This window comes from Thrips palmi, unplaced genomic scaffold (genome assembly GCF_012932325.1).
Source record: "Thrips palmi isolate BJ-2018 unplaced genomic scaffold, TpBJ-2018v1 HiC_scaffold_15, whole genome shotgun sequence".
Lineage (NCBI taxonomy): Eukaryota > Metazoa > Arthropoda > Insecta > Thysanoptera > Thripidae > Thrips > Thrips palmi.
Window position 1 is genome coordinate 5,974,645 of NW_023144624.1, and position 12,905 is coordinate 5,987,549.

The 12,905-nt window shown below is 58.1% G+C and overlaps 2 protein-coding genes across 4 annotated transcripts in view; one reads left to right on the forward strand and one right to left on the reverse strand.

Moving 5' to 3' along the window:
• Positions 1-1,775: 1,775 nt before the first annotated feature.
• Positions 1,776-3,973, reverse strand: LOC117641534 (putative uncharacterized protein DDB_G0290521). The gene is made up of 3 exons (XM_034378958.1): positions 3,817-3,973; positions 2,441-2,656; positions 1,776-2,369 (listed from the first exon to the last, which is right to left on the reverse strand). The coding sequence occupies exons 1-3, from the start codon at positions 3,892-3,894 to the stop codon at positions 1,878-1,880; spliced, it is 786 nt and encodes a 261-aa protein (XP_034234849.1). The 5' UTR covers positions 3,895-3,973; the 3' UTR covers positions 1,776-1,877.
• Positions 3,974-6,157: 2,184 nt separating this feature from the next.
• The window catches only part of LOC117641430 (homeobox protein extradenticle), an 86,219-nt gene continuing 79,471 nt past the window's right edge, over positions 6,158-12,905 (forward strand). For 2 of the 3 annotated variants that reach the window (XM_034378749.1, XM_034378750.1), the window contains exons 1-2: positions 6,158-6,735; positions 10,179-10,252. In XM_034378749.1, the coding sequence (XP_034234640.1) occupies positions 6,536-6,735; positions 10,179-10,252 (274 nt within the window). In that variant the 5' untranslated portion in view covers positions 6,158-6,535. The remainder of the gene's footprint in view (positions 6,736-10,178; positions 10,253-12,905) is intronic. The other variant, XM_034378751.1, reaches the window with a different exon arrangement.

Here is a 12,905-nt window from a genome sequence, read left to right on the forward strand (position 1 = left end):
TGCCTCGCGCCTCGCCCTCGCGCCGTGCCAGGCCTTTTTCGGGGCAGGGCGGCGCGCTGTAAGCCGAGGCCGTGGCCGCGCCGGGCATGGGGGTGGGAACGCGCCCACGCGGCGCGGCACGCGTTATCTGACCCGCAGGATAAGACAAGGCGGGGGTGGGGCTGGGCATTCCCTGTATCACGTGACAGTCGCCTGAATGCAATCCGCGGCTTGTAAATTCTGGTCGTTGTTGAGTTGCCTCCACCCCCTCCCGGCGTCTGGCGAGCACCCAATGAGGGCCAAAGCTCTCGTTATTCACGTGTGTGTACGCGTGCCGAGTGCTGCTGCAACGAGCCGCAATCCATCCTGCGGCAGAAGACCACGAGCCCCAGCAACTAGCCGGCTGGGTGCTTGCTTTGCTCCTTGAGATCCTCATAGTCGACGTACGCCAGTGTGCGGATTTTCGTATTGGATTCTCTCCGTCGGGCTGCTGCGTGCCTCCGGCCGCGGCCCCTGGCTGTGCCGGGCCGTGCCAAACGTGTGGGGAGCGAGTGGCGAGCACGCTGAGGTGGGCGAGGACGGCGAGGACCCGGTCTCCGCCGATGCTGCAGAACCCGTGCACGCCAACGCACTTGGACGAGTCTTGCTCGTATACCGTTAGCGCAGATCTCCCGACCTGCTCCTCTCTCCCCCCTGCCCCTCCCCTCCCCGCGCCGCCAGAGCAGACGTTTTATTTCTGGATCCAGTGATGCGACGCGGAGGCAGCGAACACAGCCCTGGCCCGCTCCCCGCGCAGTCCCATCGGTTTGGCGAGCCACACTCGGTGGCCTGCCGGGCGGCCCGGCCCACTTCCTGACGACCCCTCGGGCTGTCGGCCTGTCGGCCTGTCGCGTCGGCTAGCTCGTGAATGCGCTGGCGCTAAATTCGCCGTCGCGATGTATCGGCCCGTCGATGCCAAGGCGCCAAGGCGCCAAGGGCTGTTCATAACCGCTTTCGTTCATGGCGATGTGACCGGCGTGGCCTGGCGTGGGCGTGGCGTGTGAACGGTGTGATGTCCGGTTAAAGATAGCCCTCAAACTATTCTCAGCGCGTTCAAAAATGTCGTTCCTGTATTTCGAATTCGTCATGCAGGCAGGCAGCCCGGTGGAGCGCCTGGCGGGTAGGCCGACCCGTAGAGCAGCCGACGTTGACGGGCTGGCCCACCTCGCCCGGCTGGAGCCCCTGCCGGGTATAGACCTGACTTGAGAGCCTAAACCGCAACCTCTTGAACTTGAGATACTGGACCACTATTGATCGTGTGCCATTTCGAGACCAGCGCAAACGTTTGTGCCGGTTCCTGCGCAGTGCTCGCCAGTGCGCGGGGCGCGGGGCGCGGTGACTGCTGTTGTTGGTGTTTGGCCGGCGCGTCACTACCACTGTACCTGCGCGATGCGCGCCAACAAAGACTTGACGGCCAGCCTTGAGGCGGCCCGCGGCGCGGCCCGCGGCTCTCTCGGCGCCGTGCCACGCCGTGCCATGGGACGCGCATGGCACGCACCGCCTAGAGTCCTGTGGCGCCTCAGCATGCTCAGCACGGCGGTGTCCCGACGTCAGCGCTGCGCCCGGCGCCCGCCCGGCCACCAGAGGCGTGGGCGGCGTGCGCGATGGGTTGCCTGCCTCGCGGGGCATCGCTGTCGCGCTGTCGCCGTGCTTTCGTAACGCCTGTGTGTCTTGAGTTTGAGATAGGGCGACGAAAGGCGAGGCCCTGCCTGCCCTGCCTGCCCCGGCGTGTGTGATAGTCAAGTGGCCACAAAGGGTCTCGAGAGGACGACATTTATTTGCAAATGGCCGTGGTCACCGTGGTGGTCGTGGTGTTGGTGGTCGGTTCGGCGGTCTCTTCCGTCACCACTCCGTCGCCTCTAGTAGAGGCGGGCTGGTGCCTCGGAGGGTCCGGCGGTGGGGCCTTCGGTGGGGCCTCCGGTGGGACCCTCGGTCGGACCAGCGGTGGGACCCTCAGTGGGGCCGTCGGTGGGACCCTCGGTGGGACCAGCGGTGGGGCCCTCAGTGGGACCGTCGGTGGGACCAGCGGTGGGTCCCTCGGTGGGACCAGCGGTGGGTCCCTCCGTGGGTCCCTCGGTGGGGGCCTGGGTGGGGGCGGCGGTCGGGGCGGCGGTGGGGGCGGCGGTGGGGGCAGGGGTGGGGGCAGGGGTGGGCTTGGAGGGAATACAGTTTTTCTTGAAGTCCCGGACGATCCTCTTCAGCTCAAGCAGAAGCTCCTTGCCCTTGCCGTTCAGCTCCCTGACTTTCTTCAGGGCGCCCGAGAGCACCTTGAGGCGGCATGGCAGGGAGGTGATGACGTTGCCCTTGCACTTGCCCAGCTCGCTCAGGAGGGCGTTGGCGATTTGGTTCACCTGCAGCAGTCACGGCGTGAGTCAAGTCCAGCGCGCTCCAGGGTCCGCCTACCTCACGACGGCCAACTTACGGAGTCGATGAGGTCCAGGATCCTGGAGGCCACGATGAGGGCGTCGTGGAAGGCGGTCTCGATGCACTGTCCGTTGTCGATTCCCTTGACGGCGGTCAGCCGGCTGTGGTGGCGCTCGGCCTCGGCGATCAGTGCAATGAGTTCGGTCTCCAGTTCTTGCGCCACCTGCTCCACGGCCGCCACAACGTGCGAGTGGGAGACAGACAGCTCATCCACCTGGACAAGAAAGAAGCGCAGTTTGTTAGTCGGTGCAAGCGTTCAAGAGGAGGAGCCACGCCGCGACAGCGCCACTCCTAGGCGCGGCCAAGACGCACTATCGCAGAGATTAGCCCACTCGTGAATCGAGGAGGTGGCCAACAACATCGCCCGATCGGTGCCCCTCGCGTGCGAGTACCGTTCGAACTTTGAACCGCCCCTGGCGAGTCGCCGGCCACTGCATGCAGTCCACCCCCGTCACTCCATGCAGGCCAGGCCGCGGATCAGTCTTATCGGAGGCTTTACCGGCCGTTGCCGCGCTTTGCCGCGCACCGGGCGCCAATCTGCCGGCCAAGCCGACACTCATAACGATCGAGTCTAAACTGCGTCCCCTTGCAGCACCGCCCGGACAGGCATTCTCTGCTCCAGCGTCATAGCCAACTTTTTCTGAAATTTTGCATAGCGCAGCAGAACGCAACGGGGAGTACTTAGTCAGGTCACAGCCTTTCAGAGTGCATCTCTCGTCGCAGGGCGCTCCCCTCAAAACATCGGCAACGGACTCTGTGTGCAAGTGATTTCGAGGTCAAGGTGCAGTCGGCGGCGTGGTGCTGGCGCACCCGGCGCCTCCGCCCTTTGCGCGTGGAACTTGGCCGAGCCGGGCCGGTTCGCCGTGCTGCCGGGGCGAGGGGGCAAAAACTCGCGCAATCATGTGTACACGGCCCCCGAAATCACATGCGAATCATTGAGAATCACGCGAAATCAAGCAATCTGAAATCAACCAAAATCACTAAATTCGACCGAAATCAGGCAGAATCACACGAAACCAGGCAAAATCAGTCCGAAATCATTTCTTTCCGAACACAATCACGCTCAACATCACCCTGGTGCGTCGCGAAATAAGGCGAATCAGCCATGAAATCATTGCGTTTTCCGAATCATGTGTACACGAAAATCCCGAGTTTTTGCCCCCTCGTGCCGGGGCCGCTCCGTGACCCGCACTTTTCTGCACGAGCTGAAGCCAATGAAGCGATTGGGCCGATAGAGCGCTATCGGCTGCCGGCCGGCCGGTCCGCCATTTGCGTCGCCTTTTGCACGTTTTGTGTCTCGCACCGCGAGAACGAGATTGAAAGAGTGGCGCGGTCGCGTGCCGCTCGCCGCGGGGGAAGGCCGCGCTGCCTTACCTGGGCTGCGCCATGGTTGCTGAGGGCGGCTGCGGAGGCGACGACGGCGCAGAGGATCAGGGCGAGGGCGCGGGCCATGTCGTTGTCGTTGCCGCGAGGAGACTGCCACCGTGAGGACAACCTGCGCCTGGACGGGTGATCGGCCACTACTTTATCTGGCGCTGCATTCGAAGCATCCCAAGTCCGAGCTCTTGGACTGCGCCCGGCCGGCGTGCCTTCGCGGTGCCTGCGCGCCTCGGACGCAGCCCCTCGGTCATTCCACGCACCGATTTGTTATCGGCTCATTTCAATCAGGAAAGCAGGTGTTGTCCTGTGCAGCGCCGCCCGATGACGTCCGTGAACCCTCGACTCTGCCGATATTAATTTTCGCCGCGAAAACGTGGAAGCAGGTCAACCGGACGCCGGCCCCTTGTGGCAAAGGTTGCCTCCTTTCAGAGGCAAAGTGCGAATGTCTCCCAATCTCAATTGGCACCTTCGCCGCCGCCGCCCCTTCCCCCCACCCCCTCTGTAACGAGGGCCTTCAGGGTGGTTTTGGTGTTGCAGTTCCCATCGAGGTTTCATTGTCATGTTGCGGAAGACTTTTCGGCGTGACTATCCTGTCATTTGAACCGAATATTTTATTCTTGGATGAACGACCCCCTAGACGCCTGGAAAAAAGTAAAATCCAACAATTTTCGGGCTGCTCTTCACTTCAGCACATCGTGGTCGTGGTGCAATGCGGTGTTGCGGTCTTGCCAGATCATTCTCGAGTAGAACTGCTTTGACGCAAATCAGGAACATGCCGTAGCAAGTGAGCAGGGCAGCGGTTTGTCGCCCTGTCTCTCTCGCACCCATGTGGAGCCCCTTGAGTGCGACGCAGACAGAGGGACAAAACGACGCTTCTGAACCAGTCGGCGGGTCGGACTTCCCTCCCGAAGCCGCTGCATCACTCGGCACGGTTCGCAGAAAGCGCTGATTAGGCCCTCGGCCCTCCGAACGTTGGGACGGTGGGCGTCGTTGCCGACGCAGGCCGCAGGCCGCACCCGCCGCACCATGCCCCTCAGCCCATCATGCCCGAAAATAAAGCAGCCTATCGGCGATTAGCGTTTCAAGTGAGTCTTGGTTTTCCTTTGGCACTTTTATCCTAATCACGCCGCGGCATTTTCGACTCGAGCAGACACACGTCACTCCCGGGGGACTCTCTAGACCACGATCCCGTCGAGGGAATACGCGAGGAGTAACCAACTCAAGTTTTTCATGTAACACTGATCACTGAATTATAAAAATTATAGAGAATGTATTGGTTACGTGTGATAACTTTTGATTATTTGGTGACCCCTTAGGTGTCACAGTGGTGCGGCAATGTAGGCATACGGGGCACTTCATCCTGTCGATACTTCGAGGCAGCGATACTCCACGTGCCCCGGCCCGGCGGCATGGAGTAGTGCCAACCCGAGTGTGAGGTTAGCTCTTGGGCGGCCATTCGATTAAAAGACTCTAACATAGAAAGAAATGGTTTGAAGGCGATGGAGGATCACATGCCGTTTACTTTTCATGTCTGACAGCGGTCATTTCCCTCTGCGCGCCACTCAGTGCAGAGAATAACCAGCACGGCGGGTCCGCCGGATTTCAAACAGACGCGGGCTTCGCCAGCCAAGTTTCTCATAGCCGCAACGCCACGGACACAAAAATACATGATGATTTCTTTGTTGAGGAACGGAAATGAGAGAGTGTCAATATCGACGGTTGGGCTGAAAATGATTATTTAAAGCACTGGAAATCGATGTTTCAAAATATCACGCAGAGAAACACATTTAAAAGGCCATTGTTTACGTTTGGTTTTGTCGTTGCGCACAGTTGGATGCTCCGAAGCAACAAAGATGGCCGCTTCATGACGTCACAGAGCATGAGACGCCAAGTCGAAATATAAATTAATCAAATATGGAAACCAAGCATCTAAAAGAGAATGTTTTCTCGTCTAACTTAATCTTATGTCAAAAAAGGAGTTTCCCCTCTTCGACGCCTCTTATGCCATCCTTTTTCCCATTATTGAAAAATTAAATCAACCCCCTACCTCTCCGATGGGCGGAGCCTACGGACTCGACGTACTCGCTAAAAACCATCGTTCTGCGCATTCCTGTTATTCGGTTTTCTCTGGAAATAAATAGTTTGGGGGATGGAAAAGCCTCGCAGATGCTGGCTGTGGTAATTTGGAACGGATTGGAACCGTTTGCGGTGCCCTTTTTGGCGCAGATACTCCAAACATCGCCTCAACGTCGCGGGCCGCCGTCCGCCGCGTTTGGCGTCTCATGCGCTCCGCCGCCCGCTTTCGTGGCGCTGCTCACCACGGGTCGGGCCTACTGGAAACAGACGCGCAAACTCGCGCGCTCATTGGCTGCATTTGAAAAGCTCGCTTCCCTAAATGGCACTTCGCCTCCAGGTTTTATGGCGTTGAGACAGGCGAGAGCGTGAGTCGCGGTCCTCTCCTCCTCCCCGAATTCGCGGCGGCTGGCGATACCCGTTTGTCAAAACCCGGCCCGGAAAAAAGCGGCCGCCTTCACGAGTGCAAAGTGTGTTCGGGTCGCGTCGCGGAGGTGTCGAAACTGAGTGGAACGGGACGGCAGGGGCGGCCAAGTTGTGTTCGGGATCTGAGAAGAGCGGGCCCTGCGCGCAGCGCCGCGGAGCGCGTGTGCTGAATGGTGTTGTGTTGTGTGTGAAGTGAGGTTAAGTGAGGTTAGGGATGGATGAGCAGCGGGCTATGATGCACGGAGTCGCAGGCCAGGTTGGCATGATGTCCGCGCCCTACGGCATGCAGGCCGTCGAGCCCGGACATGCCCCTCCGGCCACACCGGACCAGGAAACGCGCAAGCAGGACATTGGTGAAATTCTGCAACAAATCATGAACATCACAGATCAGTCACTCGACGAGGCCCAAGCAAGGTAAGACCCTTGTTTCTGAGTTCATTTCTTGTTCTGTGCTTGTGTGTGTCAGGTCTGTGCTGCAGACTGTCTGAAATTTGTTTTGAAGCGAAGACTGTGGTTGTTGTGGACCTGTCATGTCAACGACAGTTTTGAACTTCAGTCCTGCGCACAGCTCAGTGTTGTCACCTTTCTAATTGTTTGATCTGCTGGGTAATCTTGCCCAAGAAGTAAGAAACTGTTTTGTTATGGAAGTATTGTCAAATTTTCACTGTAACTCGTATAACCTCAACCCAGATCGTGTCACTGTATTGTCTGGCAAACTGCATTCACAAGCCTTGTTCTTTGTCACATTTTATTGTTTTTATTGTTATTTGTAGAGTGTAATTGATGGGCTAAAATTGAGTTCTTGTATTATCATGTGTGTGTCTGTCACAAACGGTTTGTTTACATCTTGTTATTGGAGTGTTACCGTCACCTACATGTATCATTCTATATATTCTCATAATCTCATTGTAAATGGAGCATCAATCATGTATTTTTCCCTTATTTATGTAATAATAGTACATGACTGTCAATAAATGTCATAAATGTCAATTTGTTAAGTTGTTATTCTTATCGTGGCTTGCGGCCTTGTTAAAACATTCAGAGTCTCAATGTTATCTCGAACAAGGATTCACATTTACAAAGTTGTTTTCCTGCATTTTGAATAATTGATCATTTTAGTATTATCATGAATGTAAATATTGGTCTCAGTGATACAACTTCTAACTATCTGTGTATTAGCAAGTGCTTATAATAGCATTTGCGCACTTGTACATTTTAAGTCTGCTGTCACTCATATGAAGTACTTTCTCAAAGAAATTGTTGCAAGGGGCGGGTAGGGGGGGGGGAGCGTAAAATGGAGTGGAGTAAAACATTATGAACCCCCACCCCGCCCCGCAAGCAGACGAACCCTCTCTGCAACCATTTCTTCTTGCTGAATTTCACTCTGTGAAAGTACCTTACTGGTGAGATGAAGCCGTGTGTGGCGGTTTAGCGGGTAACGGGCTGGAAGTACACGCTCTTTGGATGCCCAGCGTGCTGGAGATGATGTGCCGTCACGACTGGAGCCTCCAGCAGACCGCCGTGTGGTCCACGGTGGTGACCACCTCGATTGCAACCTTTCCCAGAACGGCTGGCTATATTCACTGCTGGAATCGGCGACCCGGGTTCATCGGTCGCGAAGCACTGAGACACGCAGCGAAGTGGGGGGCCGTTGCGGAAATTCCACAAATTTTCTCAAAAGACCCGGAGCAAGGTGTCCGTGTGCGACGCCGAAGAAACCATACCAGTCGAAAATGACTCGGACGCATCAAAAGAGGCGTGAAAAAGCAAAATTGGTTTTTTTTTTGTTTTTTTTTTGTGGAGAAAGATAAATGGTGTAACAGAAGCCCACAAGTGGCGCAGGTTGTAGTACGCGTTATTCCCGTGTGTGGATGTTGACACAGTCAGCTGATTGCCAGAGCAAACAGTGCTGCGTGGCCCGGCATAGCCAGCCGGCATTATCGGGGTAAATAGTGTCATTCGCCAACGCTAATCTCAGTCGAGTGTAAATGGCTGCGCTGGATTTGGCAAAAAGCGCGGACCTAGCTGGACGCTGCCTGGACGCTGCCGCGCCGGTCCGCCATTTGACTGCCGGTCGGCCATTTGACCGCCAGTCGCCGGCGCCCACGGAACCTGTCGTCGAGCAGCAGCCGGTCGAATGGGGCTTGTTTACATTTTGCATCAACGACTCTCAAACTGCCCTGTTTGACATGATGCGCCTCGGCGCTTCGCTCCGTTGCGCTCCTCCCGTGAATCCAGGACAATTTATCATTGCCTTGCAGGCCATTAAGAGTAGTCTGTGTAATTGTAAGACCGATTCTAATTTGTAATTAATAGTATTAAGTCTAACGTGCATGCACTTTTGGAGAAGCGTAGTCCAGGTGAACTCGATACTGTATTGCCAAACGAGTTCCAAAGAAGAATGATGTAGTAGTCAGGCTCGGACTGGCCCCCAAAAGGCCCCAGCGGATAAGACCGCAAAAGGCCCCCGATCATCACTATGTTTTTACCCTTCATGACCAACTTTGTGAGGCTACCGCTCCCAAACTATTTGCGGTCAATAGCCTTCCCGATACAGGGCATGAAAGAGTAGGGTCTTAAGAATACTAGGCCGTCGAGGGAGGCCTCTTACGGCAACTAGATTGGACACAGTGGCCGCCCAAAGTCAGCAAAATCAGCAAATTTCCTAGATTCGACCACTTTTTGACCAACTTGGTCGGAAAATCGTTGCGGTCAAAGCCAAAATCGTTGTGGTCAACGTCTTCCCGATACAGGGCATGAAAGAGTAGGGTCTTAAGAATACTAGGCCGTCGAGGGAGGCCTTTTACGGCAACTAGATTGGACACAGTGGCCGCCCAATAGTAAAATCAGCAAATTTACGAGATTTGACCACTTTTTGACCTATTTGGTCGGAAAATCGTTGCGGTCAAAGCCAAAATCGTTGTGGTCAACGTCTTCCCGATACAGGGCATGAAAGAGTAGGGTCTTAAGAATACCAGGACGTCGAGGGAGGCCTTTTACGGCAACTAGATTGGACACAGTGGCCGCCCAAAGTTAGCAAAATCAGCAAATTTACGAGATTTGACCACTTTTTGACCTACTTGGTCGGAAAATCGTTGCGGTCAAAGCCAAAATCGTTGTGGTCAACGTCTTCCCGATAAAGGGCATGAAAGAGTAGGGTCTTAAGAATACTAGGGCGTCGAGGGACGCCGTTGGCCGCAACTAGATCGGACGCAGTGGCCGCCCAAATTCAGCAAAAACGGCTACTTTCGGAGACTCAATCACTTTTTGACCAACTTTGTGGCGTTACTGGCCCCAAATCCGAAGGCCCCGGCAGATTTTTCTGCCTGTCAGCCCTGGCCAGTCCGAGCCTGGTAGTAGTCCTTTTGCAGTGAAAACCTCGTCAGTTTAATTCTGGTCCAATTTGTTGTCAGAACAACACTAAAATGATGCCAAAATGCGCCTAATTCGGCACTTACGCCTTTTGACCCCGCCATGGCCTCTTTTTGCTCTCCTTCGAGGGCGTTTCGGTTTCACATGAGAGAGTGCCATTCTCACGTCGGGCTCCACCTGGCGTCGAGTGGGCTTGGCTGTGACCCTTTGCTTTCAATTTGGCGAGGGCTAGGTCACGGATAAGTAAGTACCCAGGCGGCGGGTCAGTAAAGTTTTACGGCTGCAGGGGTGCGGCTGCATCCCGCCACCCCGGCCCAGCCACAGCCCCGCGGTGCCCTGCGCGTCTCGGCCCGGACTTGAGCGCCGGATTTGTCGCTCGATTTGAATTTGATGTGGATCGGCCGTCTAAGCTTGGCCAAGCTGTCGAACGCGTCACGCCGACGCACCCAACTTGTTGAACTGACCGCTGTTTTGTCTGTCTGCAGGAAACACACACTAAATTGCCATCGGATGAAGCCAGCACTCTTCAGCGTCCTGTGCGAAATCAAGGAAAAGACAGGTGAGGCTTGATGCGGCGCTCAGTCGGAATGGACGTTGCGTTTTTTAGCGCCGTTTTTGCGGTCCGGGCTGCTGGAACGGACGGTGCAATCTCGCTCTGATTGACAGCGCGTTCTGGCCGCTTTGCCTCGCCGTGCCGCGCCGTGCTTCGCCACGTATTGCCGCCTTTATCCCTCAAAGGGCTTATTTGCGTTGAAATGTTTGTGCATGGCCGCTCGTTCGGCCCCCGTCCCTGTGGCAGCCAAGTGCCTTACTTCGCGGCGGCGGCAGCGCTATTTTCGTGACAGTGATATGGCAGCCGGTCTTTGTGTGGCGCTGGGGGTGGGTGGGGGAGGGGGTGGTGGATTGTCCGCATTGACTTGTTTTCGGCTGCGTGGGGTGGGAGGAGGAGGGTGGGTCGCCGAGAGGGTTGGGCAGGGGTGGTCTCGCGGCGCCGGCGAAGCCAGGCGAAGCCCGGATACCGGCCGGACGGCCAAGCAGGCAGCCTGCCGGGCCTGCCGGCCGCCCGAGCAGCCAGCCCTCCACGCGGCGGGGGTGGGTGGTGGCTGGCGTAAGGCTGGCTAGAAGTGATGGCAGGTTCGTTAACCGGGGCGCTGCCGGCAATGTTATTGCATTGCAATGCGAGGTTTGTGTCGGATCACTAAGGGCGGCTATTTATCTGGGGCGTGGTGGTTTCTGGCGGCCTGCTCGGCGGCGGCTCGGCTGTGGTGTGGCCGCTACGCGGGCCGTCTTCTCGCCAACAACCAGTGTGATCCATCGGGATGCGTCGGGGTTTTGGAAACCGTCGCTGCAGCCCGACGAACGGACGGCCCTCTGCGGGGCTCGGTAGGGCCCCTCCCATTGTGGCACTTCTTGCCTTCCTCTGACGCGACGACGCCCCCCGCCGGCGGGGCTGTGACCCTGCCGTGACCTGGTGGGCCTGGTGGACCTGGCCGTGCCTGCCCTTTTGTCCAGGACCCCGGGCCGCCCCGGGCCGCCCCGCCCTCGGCGGTCCTGGGGCCCTGCGGCCCTTCCACCTGCCCGATGGGCCCGATGGGCCCGATGGCGATGGCCCGATGGGTGACAAAGGCGGAGCGCGGCATGGCAGTGGCCTAGCCCGGCGTAGAGCCCGGCGTACCTCTGGCAGGCCCGCACCGTCACCGCCGTCCGCACCGGCCGTGTTGCTGATTGTGGCTAGATATGTGCGCCGGCTTTCCGAGACCGAGAGTTGTGTACACTGCCAAAAGCATCCGAAGGATTCACCATGGCGTGCTGCTGGACGCGGCAAGGCCTTGCATGGCGTGGTCTATGATTGCTGTCGTCTGATGGCGACGCGTGGCTCCAGAACCTCCAGGCAGGCCGCTAATGAGTTGCAAATGGCTCGGCGTGCCGCGCCGTGCCGCGACTGTCACGCGTGCGTCCTGGACTTATCGTAGTGTTGTCCCTGCCTCGTTGCCGTTCGGGGCCCCGCTCCAAGCCCCGCTCCGAGCCCCGCGCGGAGCCTCCGCCCTCCCCTCCCTCGCGACGCCCTGTTCCATGCCCGCCCCGCCCCGCCCCGCACTGCCGCCGCCGCCGGCGGTGTTGCCGCTGTTCGTCGGCGTTGAGGCCGGCTGGCGGATGGCTGGCTGGCTGGCTGGACGAGCCCATCCTCCTCTCCCTCCTCTCCCTCGTCCCGAATGCTTGTTCCACCGGCCGGAAAATCCGGCGCTGAAAATTTGGATCTTTATTCCAACGCGCGGCGGCCCCTCCTTGAAGAGGCAACGAGCGCTGGCTGGAAGCACTGGAGGCACTGGAAGCACGCTCGGAGTGGGCTCGCCATGCTCGCTACCTGGCGGAGTGTATTGACGTTCGGCACGGTCATGTGCACGCCGAGCAGGCCGGGCAGGCGGGGGATGGGGTTATCATGGCAGTGGCACTTTAGCGGCACCATAAACCCCCTTACGCCCCGCCCTGCACATATGCACATTTTCGAAGCGAAGGGGCATTCACGTGAGAGCCTCGTCCATGTGTGTGTGTGTGGCGGCGTGCAGTACGTGTGTGTACGTCGGCGTGCGTGTGTGTGGGCGAGCGCTGTTGTGTAGGTCGAGGAGGGAAGGGGATCGTCCTGACGGGTTTCGCCGAGATGAAATACTTGAATGATTCATGGTGATTTCTCTGCGGGCCGCGCATCGCAAGCCAGCAAGGCAGGCAGGCAGCCAGCCGGGGAAACGGAACGCCGTAAGGCTCAAGTACACTGTTCGACGCGGTGCGACGCTGAGGTTTGGGCCGCCAGGCCGCCGGGGGTTGTATAGTTCGGACGCCCGCCCGGCCTGGGAACGGAGGGCCATTTTGGGCAGGGTAGGCCCCGCGCTGCGCCGTGCCTGCCGTGCTTGCCGCGCCGCGCAGTGCGCCGCACGACAGCGTGGAAACTCATTGTGAGGCCCTCCACTCTGGCTGGCCGGCCTGTGGCTGGCCGAGGCCCGGCCCGCGGCCTGGTCGCGCACGCCGCGCACGCCACACAGGGCTGGCTATCTCGTTTTGGCCCGCGGTGCCCGCACTGTACGCGATGGCGGCGATGCCCTTCCCCCTCAACATGCCTTAATTACGTTGTGTGTAGGCGTCGTTTAAGAGATTAAAAACGGGTGCTTTTCATTATTCGGTCACGCAGGCTTCGCGGCGCTACGCGGCCCTGTCCG